This window comes from Cucurbita pepo, chromosome LG05, assembly GCF_002806865.2.
Source record: "Cucurbita pepo subsp. pepo cultivar mu-cu-16 chromosome LG05, ASM280686v2, whole genome shotgun sequence".
NCBI lineage: Eukaryota > Viridiplantae > Streptophyta > Magnoliopsida > Cucurbitales > Cucurbitaceae > Cucurbita > Cucurbita pepo.
Genome location: NC_036642.1, coordinates 8,492,510 through 8,512,362, shown reverse-complemented (window position 1 = coordinate 8,512,362; position 19,853 = coordinate 8,492,510). Strand labels below are relative to the sequence as shown.

Sequence of the window (19,853 nt, the reverse complement as noted above, 5' to 3'; positions counted from 1 at the left end):
TAATTGTTAAATTAATTTCCAAGAAAAGAAAAGGTTAGGAGAATAATTAAAAACAATAAATATATTTTTTTTTCTTTTAAAAAATCTTACCTATATATTTTTAAAAATAAGTAAGAGAAAAGCATTTTAAATTGACTAATAATAATAATAAATTCACTCACCAAGTAATAATAATAATAATAATGAAAAAAAGTAGAATAAAAGTGAAGTAAAGATTAAGTTTATGTATTTGGAAAAATGGGTTGTGGAGTTTACTGCCCATTAATATTAATTAATATTATGGAAGAAAATAATTAATGCAGCTATAATTATCGTTTCATCTACACAAAATTATTTGCTTTCATTTATTGTCAAATTAAAAAAGAAAAGAAAAAATCATAGCTCCATTATTTTGCCACCTTTATGAGCAATGCCCAAAAAGTGAAAATCCCTTTTTTATTATTATTATTATTATTATTATTATTATTATTATTATTATTACTAATTCACTCGATCTTTTATCGTACCTTCTAATTCGTTTAGGAAGTTAACTCATTTTATTTTTATCTGGGTTGATTCAAGAACGAAGATCTCGAACAATTAATTTGTCAATCTTGCATTAAAGATATAATATTTTTGTTCGTTTTTCTTTAATCTTTATTTTAAAAAAGAATGATTTTTATTTGAGTTTTGATAATTTTTTTTATATCGAACATGAGGATCTCACGGTCCGAGATCAAGGCATTCACAAGAATAATAGAAAATCTCGCATACGAGACACATGGACAAAAAATTGATCGTCATGAACAAGGTAAGAACAAAAATCAAATAAAAAGGTCGCAAGGTGAGGTAGCATAGACGTTTCATCTATACATGGGTTCCTTGTGTATACGTGAAAAATGGTTAGTGGTAATAGGATGAGTATTTAAAAACAATTAGTAAGTGACCCTTATGTTGGGGTCGAGAAAGACGAATGCATGAAACTATAGTTTCATATTTTAATGGGATATAACATCATATGTATGCATAGTATTTCTCTACACATAACTCGTACAAATACACTACTTTCGTAAACTTTATGCTCGTATATAGGTTTATGCCTCTCGTGCAGCTGAACCACGAGAAGAAATAGGATCCAAAATCATTCTTATAAGTACGTATCCATACAAACATATGAGGAGAAGTAATTCATGCTCAATGTCACAACAAACGTGAGGTCTGCATTAAAATCATGGTTTCGTAAGATGATACATACAATACGCCCGTAATACCATGACATACTTTCTTTACGAGACTAACAAGTATAATTTTAACATTTTAGTCGTACTTCATAATACATTTTAATTCTTGGTGCCTTGGGAGTCATACACATGGTCATATCATTATGTCACGAGATTTACATGCATGGAAGCATGACACGAACTAACCTACAAACATTTCATTAGTGAGTCCACTTGCTATTTCAGGTTCAACTCAATGCTCTTAAGCTTGCCTTGATCGAACGTACGTTCAATTTCACGTGATTCAATTTCACCTACGATTTTCATTCATTCAGAAAATTGAGCTTAGAGTCTATTCGTGGAGTTTACATACTAAATTATTGTAAAATTAGTCTTAAACAATGTTAAATATTATTAACCCCAAAAAGTTGATATTTCTATCCTTAATTATGTTAGAAATCGTATTGAGATCGTCCAATACTTATAAAACGAGTCAACGAGCCGTCTACAACTAACCCCAGTTGAAGAAATCAACTAGGAGCTGATGAGAGTGATGACATGTGAAAAGGAGTTGGGAAGTTAATATTATGCGAGAATTTCAGCGAGTCGTTGGAATGTGCACGCTTTTCAATGAATGTCTGATCTTTTCCCCCGGTACACATAACTCTCGGTGCCTATAAAACCTAATGTGCATGACAACAAGTGAACAAGATCTTTCGCTTGCACTCTTTGTCAATCATGAGAAATAGTCGAAACCCTAGATGTCATACATGACGACGTAGATAACGATCACGACTAATTTGATATAACCAATCTATCTCTATGGTTTAATACCAAATCATATAAAAGAAGCTCACCCAACAGATCATACCACACCAATCAACACTATCAAAACGATACCCGAAAAAATGGATAAGCTCAAGATTTCATCACATTTGAGAATAACATACAAACAGCCGGTAAAGTCGTATCTCAATTAGTCATATGATCTCTCATATAGAGTCTATTCGAATTTTCCGTCACACAATAAAAATATTGCTTAAAGATGATACTCCTAAACCATAAATATATGATATCTAAGACACCAGGTTCCTACTTGAACATAGTACTCTCGAAGTAAGAGTTTAAGCTGCCAAGTCTTTTCTACTTACATAAGGTCGCACGAAGAGAATTTTATAAAAAATCTCTAACAAGGTCAATTAAGTAATAAGCATACGATCACCTCCACGAACTATATAAGTATAAAAAGTCTAAAACCATAGCTTTCAACGAATTAGGTACATTAAAATGACTCTTTGAAGGAGGGGACCTCTATAGAACCAAACATCGAGCAAAACAAAACAACAACGACCATTACTATTAAATATTCTAATATAAAGAAAAATGTTACTATCGTAATGTCGTAATAAAAACTAATGAGAATCTTAGATTGATCAAAGACTATTAAAAACTAATGAAAACGAGATATTGTTCTCTTTTGACTTTCCTTGTTTCCTCTCAAGGCTTTAAAACGCGTCTATTAGGGGAAAGTTTCCACATCTTTATAAATGGTGTTTTGTTCTCCTCCTCAACCAGTGTGGGACATCACAATCCACTCCCTTTCGAGGCCCAGTGTCCTCGCTGACACTCGTTCCTTTCTCCAATCGATGTGGGACCCCACCAAATCCATTCCCTTTGGGGCCCAGCGTCCTGGCACATTGCCTCATGTTTACCCCCCTTCGGGGAACAGCGAGAAGGCTGTTACATCGTCAGGTGTCAGGCTCCGATACCATTTTAAAACCGTGAGAGGAAGCTTGAAAGGGAAAATCCAAAGAAGACAATATCTGCTAACGGAGAGTATGGGCCGTCACATAAAAACTGAAAACGAGATATTGTCCTCTTTGAACTTTCCCTTCCAGGCTTCCCCTCAAGACTTTAAAACGCGTCTACTAAGGGGAACTTTTCCACACCCACATAGGGTGTTTTGTTCTCCTCCCAACCAATGTGGGACATCACAATCCACCCCCCTTCAGGGACTAGCGTCCTCGCTGGCACTCGTTCCTTTCTCTTATCGATGTGGGACTCCACCAAATCCACCCCCCTTCAGGGACTAGCGTCCTCGCTGACACTCGTTCCTTTCTCTTATCGATGTGGGACTCCACCAAATCCACCCCTTTGGGGCCAGCGTCCTTATTGACACGTTGCCTCATGTGTACCCCCTTTGGGGAACAACGAGAAGGCTGGCACGGGTCTAATACCATTTTAAAGTCTTGAGGGGAAACCCGAAAGGAGAAGCTCAAAGAGGACAATTTCTGTGGGTCTGGGCCGTTACATAAAAAGTTGATTTTTTTCAATTTATTGTAAAAAAAAACTATATAATTATTTCTTTAGAATATTAAAAAAAAAAAACCATAATAATAATAATTAAAAAAAAAGATCATTCAAAACTATGATGTATTCTTTCCAAAAATAAAATAAAATGTCATACTTTATGACTTAGCCATATTAAGTATCAAAGTCCAATTTCCATTAATTTCCATTTCTTATAGGATTCTCTCTCCTCCAAAGAAGGGGAAAAATACAATTACTTAGCTGTCACTTTTAAGCGTGCCAATCACAAAACGGGAAGATATATGCTTCCATCGAAACAACACGTGTCGTTCTCCCATTGATCCAAAGCACACAAAAAAACCTCCGTTTTTATCTTTAAATTAAAAAATAAAATAATAAAAAAAAGTATCTGTATCAACGGTCCAAAAATGTGAGCCAACCCGGGGGCCCACGGGCTCATGGTAGCCCAATGCTCTCTTAAACCAAATCCACATGCCTGTCACGTGCCATTATTTCCAACTACTCCACACGTGTTTATTCCTCGCACGTGTACTCCATTTTAAATAATCTTTTGCTAAGCAAAAATGATTAAAATGATTTTTTTTTTTTATAGTTTACTTAGAAATGCTTTATTATCTTGAAATTAGTATTAATTTAATTTAATCTTAATGGTTTTTTCAAATAAATTTAATAAGCATTAATTTTTTTTAATACAATAATAATTTTAAAAAAAATTAGGAATAGACTTTTAAAATGATAATTTGAACTAATTATGCTATAATATATCATATTAATTAAATAAAAAATTAAAACAAAAAAATAAATTAGTTTCATTTAATTGAATAATCTCAATTTATTATTAGTTTTAATTTTATTATTTATTCTCAAATAATTTTTTAAAATATATAGAATTATAAATTTTAAGTTAATATTTAAAAATAAATAAATAAAAAATTGAATAAATAACATTGATTTATTAATAAATGCGAAGAATATATAATGGGGTTTAAATAAAAATTGAATGCGTTTCCCATTTACTCATTTTCTCGGGAAAATGTAGGAGAGAAAATTCGGGAAAGAAGATAGAGAGAGAGAGAGAGAGAAAGAAAGAAAGGGGGAACAGTTCGATTGGATTTTCACGAATTTTATAGCTGAATGAGAGGAGGAAAATTAGTGAGATAATTACATTTCATTTTAATCTTCTTTGGTTTTACTATTAGTTACCAGATCCTCAACCTGCTCTTTCTCGTCTGGAGGTGTTTGTTTATCTGTGTGTAATTGTACGATTACCATTTATATTCTGTATAATTTTACATAAATCTACTCTACAATTTCTTCGATTACCACTCAAGGAGGACACTGGGTTGTTTGGCTGTGTTTGGTGATTAGGATTCTTATCATCAGTTGCTACCGATCGTGTTGCTCATGGCGGCCAAGAGGAAGGAACGGGCTTTCGACGTGCTATACGATGATGTGGAGCCGGTTTTTGAGTCGGAGGCATGCAATCGTTTTCAATTTTGGGTTCTCTTTTTGGTTTTTGATTTGGGTTGTTTTGATTCTTGTTCTTTTTGGGAGTTTCATTGGATTTTTGTTTGGTCTTTTTTCGGTTTGGAACGGATTGGTTGCTTGCTTTCTTCAATTTTTGCGATAATAGTCTGTCTGGGTGCTATGGGATTGGCTTTTTTGTGTGTGTGCTTTCAGAATTAGGGTTCTTTTTGGCCAACTGAATGTTTCTCGTTTTCTTTTTCTGGGTTTGTACGTCGCAGTTATTGTTGTATAATTCTTTTTGCTGCCGCTTTTAAGAGAGGTTATTGCTTGCTTTCACTGGTATCCGTGCAATGGTGTCGATTCCAGTTTCTTTGTGCGGTGGTTTTTTTTTTTTTTTTTTTTTTTTTTTTTTTGGTTTCTTCTGAATGTAGGAGGATGGTTATTAATGTCGTTTCTGCTTGCTTTTTAGATTACACCAGATCTAAGACAAAGTTGTCGCACACAAGGGTCTATTGAGAAGGCTGACAATGAAATTCAGAGACATATGGTGAGATAACCGGGTAATTTGCATTATATGGTACTTAATTAATATAAATTTCTTTTGCCAGTGCATATCTTAATCTCCAATGGCATAGTACCCTTTTAAGTTTTATTTTTATTGTGGAAAATGTAGAACATTCCAATGGTATTGAATATCAACTGTTTATAGAAAGTCGATGTTATTGCTTAGCCACTAAGTTCACATTTTGGGTATTTCATTCCTTGGGATACTGGATTTTGGTGATTTGTTATATTGATTTTCATTTCCCATTCTAGCAATGTGGTAGGGTGATTGGCTGTATATTTGTTTAGTTTGACAGTTGCTAAAAAAGAAAGGAAATGAGTACGTTCTGTATAGCTAATCTTACTTCATCTTTTTAGGTATCACCTCAGTCAAGTAAAAACTTTACCAACTGCTTCATGAATCAGCCAGTTCATATGAGAGGCGAGTCTGGAACTTGTAATGTGTGCTCTGCACCTTGTTCATCTTGTATGCATCTTCAACGAGCACACACAGTTTCAAAGACAGAAGAATTTTCTGATGAAACCAGTCATGTTAACTCTACAAGTCAGTATTCTGCTAATGGTGCTGATGCTATATCCTCCGTGAAGAGTAGAGCATGTGCAAGCTCTCTACTTAGTGTTAACTCTGGTCACGATTCCTTTTCTGAAAATGCTGATAGTACGGCAACTATAAGGTCATCTAATTGGGATGACACTTCAATAGACATTGACATGCGTAAACAGTTATATAGTGGAATAGTTGCAGAGGGACATATTGCTTCTGAGTCATCCGTTCAAACCGTTTTGGAGAAGCATGAGAGTATCGGTGCAGAGGGCCATGATGACAACACTTCATGCATTAGTGGATCTAGTAATGCAAATATGGCAGTGGTTTCTCACCAGAAGATTATGGACAATAAAAAATTATCACATGGTTCTGCTTCAGTGGGTAGTTTATGTCGAGAAGGATCAGACAAGGTAGTATTTTCCTCCAAATTAGCTTTTTCAGAGATTCCTGCTTCTAAAGAGGTTCACAACAGGTCTACGGACGAACGTGCTCTACACTCTCTTTCTCCAAGTGGTAAACCATTATCTGAAATGGGTTTTGAACAGAATCCATCCACTTGTGTGAAGGAAGAACCATTAGAATCATCTATGGTGCATAATGACTCTTTGACTAGAGAAGCCGTTAGTGTTCCACCTCATGGGGAAAAATCTGTTACCAACACATGCAACAAGGTTTGTGATGATTCCAAGGTTCCTTCACAAATTTTACTGAAGTCAGAAAAAGAGATTCATGATGATAAAAGTGAGCCTCCTGATGGAGACGTGAAAAATCAGTATGAAGATGAGCAAGATGAAAATTTCAAGGACTTGTCTGGGAAATCTGATGTGAAGGAGCCCTATTTGCAGTCTGCATCTGGATCAGAGAGTGATGAATCGGATATTGTAGAGCATGATGTGAGTTGGATTAAATTCTTTATTATCAAGCAGCCCCTTTTATTTCCTCTATGGAACTTGCAACTCTACAATTCTTTTCCTTTTATCTTTCATCTATTCTAGCCTTTGGTTGGTTCATTTCACAATGTATGGGTCAGTTGGTAATAAATGTTTTTCATGTAGTATTGGTCCCTAGGATTATGATTTAGAGTCGAGATATGATTGGATTCTGGTTCAAGTCTTCTGAGTCAAAATATACATGGAGAAAATTGATACTACATTGTTCCTGATTGATTGTGTTTTATAGTTTCTGTCTGAATTACCTCTCCTTTTGGTTTGCTTTTTCTCTGGTTCTTGCCTCGAAGGTTAATTGGTGACCCCATATAAGTAAACACTGGATCGGGTTAGTAACTTAGTCGATGTCATCATGTGACCAAGCCCGTAACATATTAGGATAGATTTGTACAGGGAAAGGCTGCTTGTGCAGGTGCTGTTGGAATTCTCTCTCTCACGGTGTTCTTACCATTACTTGTGTATTATTGAGAAGTTTTACTGCATAAATTCTTTTATTTGCTTTACCTCAAGTGTTTTAGTTTGATTTTGAACTCTGGCTGTTCTCTTACTTCCATTGGTAATCAGGTCAAAGTTTGTGATATTTGTGGTGATGCTGGTCGTGAGGATTTACTTGCTATATGTAGTAGGTGCACTGATGGTGCAGAACACACGTAAGGACGTGGCCCTTTCATTTCAATTATACTTTGGCATACTTTTGTATCATTAATTGCTTTTACTCTTGTAAAACCAAAGATGAAGTGTACTAACAACTCCTTTGTATCAGCTATTGCATGCGAGAAAGGCTTGATAAAGTTCCTGAAGGTGACTGGCTGTGTGAAGAATGCAAGTCTGCGGAAGAAAAGGAAATCCAGAAGCAAGGTGACCTTGTAATTTATGTTTATGGAGCTGTAGTAACTAAGAAGAAAAGGGAACATAGAATTTGCCCATGTTTTTGGAGCATATTATGATCTCATAGTGCAATTAATTTTCAGATGTTGAAGGGAATGGCAACCTTTCCTATAAAAAAGAAGATGAAGGGAGAAGGACAAACGTCATCAGTCCAAGTACCCAAGTTTCTGGTAAGAGAAATGCTGAAAATTAGATGTCAATTTTAAGGACATTCTCGTTAACAACTTTTATTTTATTGCCACACTGAATGCTTAGATGCTGAGGGAAAAAGAGTAAGTAGAGATAGCTCAAGTATGAGAAACTTTGGCAAGAAGAACGTAGAAAATGTTGATGTATCTGTAGCTGCAAAAAGACAGGTCCTTGAAACTAACAAAGGTTCAACAAAAGCATCCAGCCCTGGCAGGAGTATTGGATTATCCCGTGATTTTTCATCAAAAAGCTTAGATAAAGGGAAACTGGCTTTTTCTCAACCAAAGAGTTTGGGTGATCAATGTAGTAGTGATCTTTCAGAAATGGCTCGCTCACCATCTGTTGGTTCAAGACTTCAGACACTCAAGGGTAAATAAGCAACCGTATATGGCCGTTTTTTAGTTTCAACATTTTTACCTCATGTTTGTGCAGATTGTTTATTGTTTATGCATTTGCCTATTGGTTTCAACATACAGGTTCTCTTTTAAAGTCTAATTCATTCAACACCTTAAATTCCAAACCGAAGGTCAAACTTGTTGATGAGTTTATACCCCAAAAGCCAAGGGGTGCTAGAGAACATACCTTCCTTGAAGTCAAGGAGGGGCCTGCCAGAGCTTTAGGAAAATCTCAATCATTTAAAACTCCAAATTCTGGACGTGTAGTCATGGGTGAATCAAAAGTTAAAATGTTACCGTCTAAGTTTCCTCATGGCCAGGATCCTAAAGGTATAAAACAAGTGAAGGACAGGAGTATATTAGAAAGGAAAAATCCACCAAAAGTAGATCGTTCCTGGATTAGTTCAGTTACAACAAGTTCTGTTTCAACATCTAAGGTTGATCAAAAGCTCTCATTGCGTGATGAAACCAATTTGTCATCTGTAAGCAACAATCGAGATCAAAAAGTTATGCAATCTGATGGAGTCTCAAGTACTCACTCCAAATTGAGAAGCAGTCTAGTTCATAAGGGTGTAGATAATCCACTCAGTCCAGGTATGATGTTTCTGATGGCTGGATAGAATTAATATCATATTTGCTTCTTTGGGCCTGATGCTCTTACTCACTAATTTCTAGTTTTGTAAGTTTTACAGGCATGTTTTTCGCTAATGGCATTAGTTAATATTTTCATTTGTTTTTACAGTTAGGGCCCTATCCACTAATGGAATTTGCAGTTCTTCTGTTGATCAAAAGATAAATCATGTTAGCCCCAAGGAGGAGCCATTATCCAGTTCCTTAACTGTTGAGAGGCCGTCTTATAGTGATAATGGAAGGTCACGAGAAATGATAGGACAAGATGAGAAGAATAGGGAGAGTTCTGCAAATTTATCGAAGCCTACTGTTGCTACTAGTCCAAAAAGTGGTCAGTGTCAAAAATGTAAAGGAACTGAACATGCTACAGATTCTTGTATTAGTGGTAGTCCTTATGTTGCTGATAATAATACAAGTAGCTCTAGAGAGGAGACGTGTGAGGAGAACAAGTTGAAGGCCGCAATTCAAGCAGCATTGCTTAGAAGACCTGAAATATATAAAAGGAGAAAATTTAGTGACCAATCTGATGAAGTTTCCTCATCAAGCACGGTTTCAAATAGTGATACAGTGCATCAAGATCAATTTCCATTTTCAAACAAGTTAAAAAACGAGATTTCTGCTGAAAGAGCATACGAAGGGAAGGCAACTGTCACTAGTTCTGCTACTAGCTTTCATAGGCAACCAGCTGCAAATATTTCTAAGCCATCTGTCGTGCTCAATCTTGAGGCTCCTGTTCCTTCAAAATTGGAGGATACAGTTTCAACTACCATTCCTGGGGAAAAGGTTAGGATGAAAGAGTTGTTGGGTCGTGGTTCAACAACCTCACTTTTGCTGAAGATGTCAGTGATACCGGAGTATGAATATATATGGCAGTAAGATTCTCATTTGAGTTTCCTCATTGATTTTGGTTGATTTGTTTCAGTCTCTTTCTTTAAAAGCATACTACTATAGATTTTATCATCTACTGCGAATCATTGAAACTACCTTTTGTTGTTTTCTTGAAGGGGTGGTTTTGAGTTGCATAGGGGTGGGAAACTTCCAGATTTTTGTGATGGAATTCAGGCTCATCTGTCAACTTGTGCATCATCAAAAGTTATTGAAGTGGCAAACAGACTTCCCCACAATATTTCTTTGAAAGAAGTACCTCGCTTGAGCACATGGCCCTCCCAATTTCATGACTGTGGTGTGAAAGAAGATAATATTGCTCTGTACTTCTTTGCAAGCGATATTCACAGGTGTCACTTTCAACATTTTCCATTCATAATCTTTCCTTTGGCTTTCATGCAAGTCTCTGATCTTTCTTTTGACCGTATTTTTTGTGATTCTAGTTATGAGAGAAATTACAGAAATGTACTGGATCATATGATCAAGAATGATTTAGCACTCAAAGGAAACCTTGATGGTGTCGAGCTCTTGATATTCCCTTCAAATCAGCTCCCTGAAAATTCACAACGTAAGAATTCATTGAGTTCTTTATCATTTCAAAATAAGTGGCTACTTATCAAATTGGTATTTGAAATTGTGTGTCAGATTGTCCCCAAGTTGTCCTTCTTACATGATGTTTGAAGATATCTAGAAAAGGTCTTCTACTTATTATATGAATCCTCATAGATGTGTATAAATTAGAGAGGGAATGTTTGGTTTATTATTTTGTGTATTATGTTTTCTTCAATTGCTTGTGGGTGACATTTTGTTTATCTTTAACATCTCATGGTGTGCCTTCTTCCTCCTATGGAGCCTTCTTGTTCAATGCCCAGGTTTATACAGAGTGAGAACTTTAAGGTGTAGGTCTGTTTTTGTATTTTATAATTTGGGAAAAATAGGAGTTGATGTAGTGCTGTGTAAGTTTGATACCTAAACCAGCTTTTTTAAGATTAGAGAACAGAAAAAGACGCTACAGGATAGAATATGGTAACCTAAGAAGAATATGGTATCTTGAGCAAATCGGAGACTTCCTCCCAATCACATTCTGTTTCATTTCAGGTTTGATAGTTCCTCTCTATCCATATTTCCCAAGCCAAAGCCTCTATTGCATTGATCAATTAAATCCCCACCTTCCCCCTGCACCCGAGTGGCTAGGGCATTTTCCATTTGAATCATTTTAAGTGAATATGGGCAAGTAAAACTCAACTCTAATGAACAGGACATTAATTTGACGAGACGATTTGGATTGGAAGATTGGTTAGGACATTTTACCTTTGTTTTTGTTTTTGTTTTTTTATTTTTTATTTTTATAAGAAAACCGAGCTTTCTCAATGAGCTTTTTCAATAAAAGAATGTACAAAGGTAAACAAAAAGCGAGCTCACCAAAGGAGACCATTGGATTGAACATGGCCTTATTCTTCTTCTTTTGTCCTTCAACTTTATAATCTTTCTTTGGTTAAATTTGTCAGTATTGTCTTTGTGCTTTACTTTGGGGAGATTTCATAACTTTCAGGATGCAAGAATCTTGATCCAAGGGAGATTATTAATATGCTCTTCCTTCTCTTTCTTATCATGGACTTTGCCTTTTTATGGACATAAGAATAGATGTTTGTCTCTTGAGTCCTTAGGAACTTTCTCATGTAATTGTTTTTCTGTCACTTTCGAGCTTCCCTCACTCACTTTTTTACCCCTTTCTTTGTCAGGCTTTGAAGTTCAAAATCCGTAAGAATAGGGTAGATATTTCTTTTAGCTTGTTATTATGCTAGTATTGACATCATCAACTTCATCGAGAGGTCTTCTCTCTGTAATTATTGGACCATAGTGGTGTATCATCTATGTGAAAGCAGGTCTAGAAGAGTTTGCATCTCATTCTTTCGAGTTCTCTTTCATTGAGATGTCTGGAGGAGCTTTTCCCAGATTATTTGGTTGTTACTGAAGTCCTCGGGCACTTTTTTGGTGATAAACCCTAAACCCTTCCCTGCTCCCTCAAAACAAGAATTCTTAATCCTTAAATTAACTAGAGGCTTCTAACCCTTTAGAATTTTTATAATGATTGTATATTTGGTTCTCGAGGCTCTTTTATTCATTTTTTTGCCTTTGTTTCTGTATGTCTTCCTTGCTCTTTCATTCATTTTAATACAAGTTTGATTTTGTTTTAAGAAAAATGTTGCAGAGTATCTATATCTATATATATATATATTTTATCATGAGTATTTAAACCACACACAACATGACTAACTTCATGTATCAATCAATTTGATTGTATCACATTTAGGAATAACTTATTAACATCCTAGGTGGTCAGTGGTCACCCTGAAGTTTGAACAATTTCTCTTCCATAAACTTCTTTTCTTTTTCCTTGAAAAGAGACAATTTCATTGATATTATGAACCAGAGCCAGAGGGGAAGGACCCCAATCCAAGCGAGGTATAAAAAAGTTCTTCAACCAGATAATGAAGAGGATAAGTTATAAATTTAATGATGAAATATGGAAGAATATTTGCACCAAGAAGCCGTAGTGCAGACTGCAGCATCAATTTTTATTCTTTCTATAAAATATAGCAAAAAGAACTTTATTAACTTGCTTCAATCATCAGTAGGTCAAACCACTATGGTTCTATTGCCTAAATATTCAAGAATTCTTGGGAAAAATAACCCTTTTGGTTCTGGAATCTTGAGTTTAGTATCCTTTTGGTTTCTAAGTTTCTAAATCATATACTTCCCCACTATGGTTCCAGTGAGGCTTCCTTTTAGTTCCTGAGTTAACAAGACCATTAGTTACCAAAAAAAAAATACTAATTATGATGCTGATGCGGCAGAAAAGAAAAAAAAAATCTCTCTATTATTGAGAATGTGTGAGAATGTGTATTATTTACCAAAAACGTATACAATGTAACCCGCCTTAGAGTGGAACACAAACAATATACATATGGATAAATTTTGATTAGCTGAAACTGCACTAACACAATGGCAGAGAAGCAAGTCGTTTGGATTTAAGATAACAGGGAGTAGGAGATCTGAAGTCAGAGATTGAAAGCCATAGGAATATGGTCAGGTGGGAAATGGAGAGAAGAATTGCCGAAGGAAAGTCCTAATGGAGTTCTCTGAAATGTATTCACTTAGCACAGTGCAGTTATGACTCTGGTGAAAATGCAGCAAACAGCAATGCGCATAGGAAGCACCTTGATGAAGAGTAGATGAACGAGTAGATGAAGTAAGGAGGCTGAGAGAAGAGGAGAAACCCTAGAAACATCTATCTATTCTTCTTCTCTAGAATTTGAAATTGGAAAAGCAGAGAGCAAGTAAGTGGGTCTGAAAGGGTTTCTTACACCGAATTAGCGAGCCTCTTCTTGAGGTGATGGAACCTTTTACTGCTAGTCAAGTACAATATCTTGAAATGTGAGGCAAAGCTGAGTTTTTGAAATTCCACCTAGCATCACTCCTAGGTTACTTATAGGTCAATCTCTTTTCTTGCCATTCCACATTTGAGCAATTGTCAGATGGCCAAAATCCTTAATAGAGTGAAGTAACAAAACTAGTTTTAGTGGAGTTGAACTGATCCTTAATTTGAAAACGTTTAGAAAAAGGTAACGTCAATTGTAATATAAAATGAAGAGGATCATTATATAATATAGCTTAACATTATTATCTCTAGAAAGCTCACCGTATATACAAACCAGCTTAACTCGATTTGATCTATATGGTCCATGGTTTATAATTCTATTTGGAATGTTTAAAACAATGAAAGGATGGAGTTGTGTTTTACTGGTTTCTTTATTTTCCTAGTATTGTCTTAGATGCACACTTCATGTTTTGGTAGTTATCTATGTGTATACTTCTACTTGGTTGTTTAGAAATTATCGTTTTCGTTGCATGTTTGTAATTTTTTAACTTCTTTGTATGAGCTTGTATATTGATAATATGTTTCAATCTCTCTCTCCTTATGCCCCCTCTTCCTGCAGATTGGAATATGCTGTTTTTCCTATGGGGTGTGTTTAGGGGGAAGAAAGTAAATTGTTCAGATGCATTGAAGACTTCAAATATCCATAGTACAGAAGCCGTGCCTTTAGACAAGAACTTCCCTGATACGACAGCAACAAAGACTGATGATGTTTGTTTGGCCAAGTATGTAGATGAAGAAATATTTGCTTGTAATAGTCCCAAATCAGGCAAAGCATCCAGTTTGGCCGGCCAAACTTCTGACGCAACTCGCGCTGATGGTCACAAATGTGAAACTTCTGTTCACCAGACACAATTAAATTCCCTAGAAAATTCAGGCCATCAGGTTGATCAGTTCGTCGTACCAAAAGCATCGCCATTGTTATCTACTAGTATGGAATTTTGTCAAGGATCCACTAGCTCTGCCCCCATGGTAATGTTTCTTTTTGGATATTTTTTCATATAGCTTTGTGCAAGTGAAATGTTTCTCTCTCTCAAGTATATGGATAGTCATGCACACACAAACTTAGCATAGCAGTCAACAATCATGCAATGATGCCACACACCTGCTATGGTCGTCATTACCCTTGTCTCCCTTCCTTTTTTCTGTTTAACTATTGTTCTTGATGGTATTTTTAATCTACAATCATTACCAATGCTTGCATACACACACGTAGGCTGTTGAATTTGTCAATTGGATGTTCTTCTTAAATGCATGACTACCAACTTACTTTTTATTACACTTTTAGTCATGGAGTTTTTCTGTATTGCATCTATTTGGACATCAGTAGGTTGAAAAAATGGACATTTAGCCTCGAGTTTGTAGAAGTAGCTTAAAGTAGTCCATTTCGTTAATGTGTCACCTACAGTAACATATAGTTTATTTTAAATATATATATATATATATACACACACACACTACTTGTAGAGCTAATGCTTGGTTGCCACGGTAATAGTTAGTTGATTAGGATATTATTTTTAGTCTTGTCTTATAATATTAATTATGCCGATGTTACAAAAAAATATCTATTAATTGTATATGTTATTACGGCTTACCAGTCAGGCATTTCTATTATTTCAATTGAATTCGATTGTTACTTTATTAAAGAAAATTTAATATTAATTACAAAAGTCCAAAGTAAACAAACAGAAACCTCCCAAAATTAATCAGGTTCCTCCAAGGAGTTTTCTGACAACCAGATTTTCATTTGTTAAGAAACCAATACGTTGGTTTCTCTATTTAATGATTTGGTACCACTTTTCTTCTCTTTAGAACTTCCTAATCCATCTTGTGAGCTACGGATCTTTCATCTTTCGTCTTTTTTACATTCCTTTCACCTAAACCACCAATTTCAACTTGCAACAAAGTTGTTTCCCAGTTCACTAAATGGCTCAATGGTGTTTCCTTCCCATACAAAGGATCGCATCTTCCTCTTCCTGTTTTGAGCAATCTCTCTTGGTGTAGGAAAATCGGCATCATCTAGGCTGCTAGGCTGGAAATTCTGGCATGGTTCAAAATTGGTTTGGACAAGCATAACCTTTTCCATAACTCCCATCTTCTTAGCATCCTTCCCTCTACTTCCTTCTAGGTTTTCTCTCATGAGGTACACCTAAATATGTAGGATAAAGGAATTTTGCAAGCTTCACATCCCCTTTCTTCAACAACTTTTTGACTCTGTCAAAAGGATCGAGGATATATTGATGGCAAATTGAAAATGAAATAAAATGAGCTTTTTCTTCACCTTGAACCTCTTGAGGTTACGTTTCTCAATTGCCCAATTGATCATTTGACACGGCCCCTGCTAACACAAAAAGGAAGGGTGATAAAGGGTGACAAAGGATCTTCTTTCCTTCCTCAAGACCCTAGATGCTCAAATCACCCTCTAGGCTTCTCGTTTATGAAACCCGAGAATCTGGTATTCATTGTCTATCCTCTTATGCATTTAAAGCCATCTACTCATGAATCCATACCTTTTCATCACTGCCAACAGAAAACTCCCAATTGACCATATTACGTCTTTTCCCAAATCAATCTCTATGGAATCACCCTCAATTCTTATAAAATCTTCTATTGCCTTATCAGAACTTGAGATTGGATGTAAAATCTAGTTCCCCTTGACAAAAGGTCATTTAGAAATCAGAAATACTACAGAAAGCACCATTTCATTGTCTTTGCAAATTGGAAGCATTTTATGCTTAGTTGTTATCAAACTGATAGGATGAGATTTTCCGACTGGTCTTTCATTGGGATTTAAATGAAGTTTTCTTTAATACAAGAGTTGNAAAAACGAAAAAAAAAAAAAAAAAAGTCCTGGAACATCTCTAAGAAAGCATATTTAAACATGTTTTAGAATTTTCTAAGGCAATCACCCAAACATCCATCTGGACCTGGAACTTTAGAGTTCCCAAGTGCCTGCACTGAAGTACAAGTGAACAATCCTGCTTCTTTGAACCCAGTATATACTGCTTGTGAAAGCTTTGATTATATTGTCTTTCTCCAACTGCATCATTAGATTACTTTCCTTTTTTGGCAAATCTTACACGTTTCTCTTTAATATCCAGGTCCACGGTGCTGCTTTACCACCCTTTTATCCCCTAGATTCTCAACTGCTTTGCTTTAACATCTAATATTCTCCTTCACAAGTTTGAATGTTTTCAATAATTTGAAGCCAAAGCCTTTCATTTTCCCCACACCATTTCACCAATCCTTACAAGTACAGGCTAAAATTAGGATAGTGAATTCCCCCAGTCCCAAAATGAAATGGACAAAATTTTCATTTTATCTTTAAATTTCGAGTAGCAAGGTGAGTGATTGGAAAACTCCCACTTTTGTTTATCTATGAATTATTTTTATTTTTTCCTGTGTGGTTAATTTTTTTTTTAGTTTGTAAATTAATAATTTTGGGTTTAATTAATGATTTTTTTCACAAAAGCAACAAGAATATATGAAAGTTCTCTCTTTTAGTAATTTTTTGTTTTGTTTTTGCAGAATCTTTATTTTTATAATGTTGATATAATTGATATTATGTGCCATTTCCATTTTGTTACTTGTGGTGTTGGAAACTAACAGTAGATATTATTTTGAACTATTTCATGGAACTGAGTCGAGATTAAAATTTTTGGGACTTGCCTCTCTAAATTTTTATGAGTCTTTTGTTGTATAATGATTAACGTGGGATGTTTGTCTTTTGCTCATGTGTCAAGTTTTCTAATTTGTTGTTAGTATTTATAAATTACCTTATGTTTCACCCGTTCTTCATTTTATAATCCTAGTTCCTCCTAACAGATTAGATCGCTATTTTCCATGTTGTTGTTTTGTTTCTTTTGACTAGACCTTGGTTTAGCCTGCCAGAACCAGCAAACTGTGAAGGCTTTCTAGCAGAAGTTTTGGAGGTGCTTGGATGAACTGAAAATCTAATGTGATCCTAAGTTTGCCCATCAGTTATGTGGGTGAATTGATTGATGATTAGGTGGGCTTATTTCGGAGATGAATACAATGTGGATTAGAATGTGTTTTATTGTTGTCCATTGGATATCTGGCTACAACTTGTTGTGAATTGGAATCTCTTTTCTGATTGTAGAAAATATAACTGAATACTGGATTATTTTTTTTTCGTTCCCTTTTCTTTCCTCCAGCCTATTCCTGGTATCACTATTCCTTTTTATTTCTTTGTCATTTCCTTTTTTTTTTGTTGTTGTTGTTGTGGTATACATCTCTATTTCCCATTCCTTTTTTCAATTGGTGTAGTTGTTCCTTTTAGATTCTTAACACGCCTTTTCCCGTTTGATTAATAGATGCACTGATGTTCTACTATGCAGAAGGAATCTGGTCGTTCAGAGAGCATACAAGGCGAGCAATTTGAACCATCCATTCAAGTTAAAGAAATTGTAGGAGTTAATGATACTAAGAACGTGAAGCTGGACTTCGGTGCAGCGGAAGATATGCCAACATTAATCAAGACCATTGATGACGTGAAAAAGACTAGTACTGGAGAGAAATTCTTAGATAGATTGGTTTGTGAAGGAGAGAAAGTTACACTCCAGACAGTAGAAGGGAATTCAGTCTCCGAAGGTCTTTTGAAAAGAGATTTAAATACCGAAGGAATCCATTGTCTAGACTCCCATCTCAGAAAACGCCAACATATCGAAATATTTGAGTCGAGAGCTCCAGTTTCTAGTGGTGCTAGTCAATGTACTTCTTGGGATGAGGTGGATTGTATAGTGCTGGATGAAGAGCATGTAAGCAAAAAGACGAAGACGGGCTTTGGTAAATCGTATGACAATAGTTGTAGTTCAGGTGGTATAATTTCACAATCGGATGCATACGTCTCACCACGGAATGATATTGGTCCCATGTTTCTATTTCAGAAAAAGGGAGGTGATAAAGTTTGTGATATGAATGTTATTCCAGAAGATTTTGAAACTGCTGAAAAGCACTTCTTCCCTGTGGAATCACATCAAATAGAGGATCACCACCTAGATCTTCCATCCAAACCCGAGGACCGATATCACGATGCAGTGCCGAACCTTGAGCTTGCATTGGGGGCAGAAACTAAACTACAAAAGAAGAGTATGATCCCTTTCTTTATGGATTTAGTAGATGAGAAACATAACCACTGCGAGTCCTCGGAAAAGATGATTGATGGTGAAGAAGAAGAAGAAGACGACTCTGCATCCCTAACATTGTCTTTGTCATTCCCATTCCCAGAGAAGCAACAATCGACAAAAAACGTTATGAAATCAGAACAGCTCCTACCCGATCGGCGGCATGTGAACACTTCACTGATTCTCTTCGGGGGTTTGTCAGAGAAATAGGCATATGATGTTGTAGTTACGCTCGTGTTTGTGTTGTCGAATTTGGATTCGATCGACAAAATGTATACCAGGTTAGTTGATCTTTCAAGGGCTTTCTTATGCAAGAACCCGCTTTCCCATCTGTTCATATTCCTCTCCTCAAAAGTATATACCAGTAATTATTTCACCTTGTTCTGTTTCTGGGTTATGCTGTTAGTTATTCACATCATACTTGAGCACTTTTGAGTTTAAGATCAGAATTGCGGCCGTTTGTATATATAAGTAGAATACAAACAGAAATAATATTTGCTTGTTAACAGTCGCGGGTGTCAGAGACCCATATATTCACCTTAACACTACTCTGGTTTCCATCTTTTTCTAATGGATTTGACATGTCTAAGCTTTTGTTCATATGCTTTGATCATATTAAGGACCAATCTTCTCAAGTTTACTGGGAAAATATCGCGATGGGTTCGTGAAGCTTCGAATTTAATACAATTCATGGTAAGGGTAGATCGTCTAGATCACCGACCGTAATCTCTCTATTCCCATGATTTAGAAGCTTATATTTGAATCTTAAGCTTTATTCATATTCGAGTTTGATGACAACCATTCTATTTATTTAAGAGTGTTTACCTTTTTAAAAAATCGTATATGGTCGAGCAAAGTTTGAAGAAACGCTTTTCAAATCGTGAAGTTAGATGTTATTAAAGCCTATTAGTAAGACTTTTACGATTTGTGAAGTTTATTAATAAGAAAGTTGTGCAAAACATTCTTCAAAGTTGAAGAAAATTTTTTCCTTGAACTTATGAAGTCTCGTTTCGGTAGTAGACCAATTTGTTAACATCCCCCGAGCTGTTTTTTATTAACATAATGACACCGAGCTCTTGTTGCAGTCCGGGCTACTGAATCTGCTGCTTTATTTTTGGTACCAATAATTAAGAATTGTTTGCCCCTACTTAACTTAACTAAATCACAAATTTCTGATAAAAAAAAGTGCAAAATTCTCAATTTTGTAGAAATTTTTATAAAAACATCG

At 35.5% G+C, this 19,853-nt stretch overlaps 1 protein-coding gene across 12 annotated transcripts; it reads left to right on the top strand.

Annotated features, from left to right (window-relative positions):
* Window positions 1-4,546: 4,546 nt before the first annotated feature.
* Window positions 4,547-19,168, top strand: LOC111795829. 12 transcript variants are annotated; one of them, XR_002815257.1, is made up of 15 exons: window positions 4,547-4,682; window positions 4,899-5,030; window positions 5,467-5,544; window positions 5,919-7,001; window positions 7,620-7,705; window positions 7,819-7,913; window positions 8,027-8,113; window positions 8,199-8,501; window positions 8,609-9,121; window positions 9,270-10,029; window positions 10,162-10,392; window positions 10,486-10,610; window positions 14,044-14,453; window positions 17,365-17,490; window positions 17,840-17,919. XR_002815257.1 is itself a non-coding variant. In XM_023678424.1 (14 exons), the coding sequence occupies exons 1-14, from the start codon at window positions 4,665-4,667 to the stop codon at window positions 18,833-18,835; spliced, it is 4,893 nt and encodes a 1,630-aa protein (XP_023534192.1). In that variant the 5' UTR covers window positions 4,547-4,664; the 3' UTR covers window positions 18,836-19,168. The 12 variants fall into 12 exon arrangements, 10 of the variants coding, with proteins under 10 accessions (XP_023534192.1, XP_023534191.1, XP_023534195.1 ...); XR_002815258.1 differs by having other exon boundaries at window positions 17,353-17,490; XM_023678424.1 differs by lacking the exon at window positions 17,365-17,490 and having other exon boundaries at window positions 4,899-5,006; window positions 17,840-19,168.
* The last annotated feature ends 685 nt before the right edge of the window (window positions 19,169-19,853 follow it).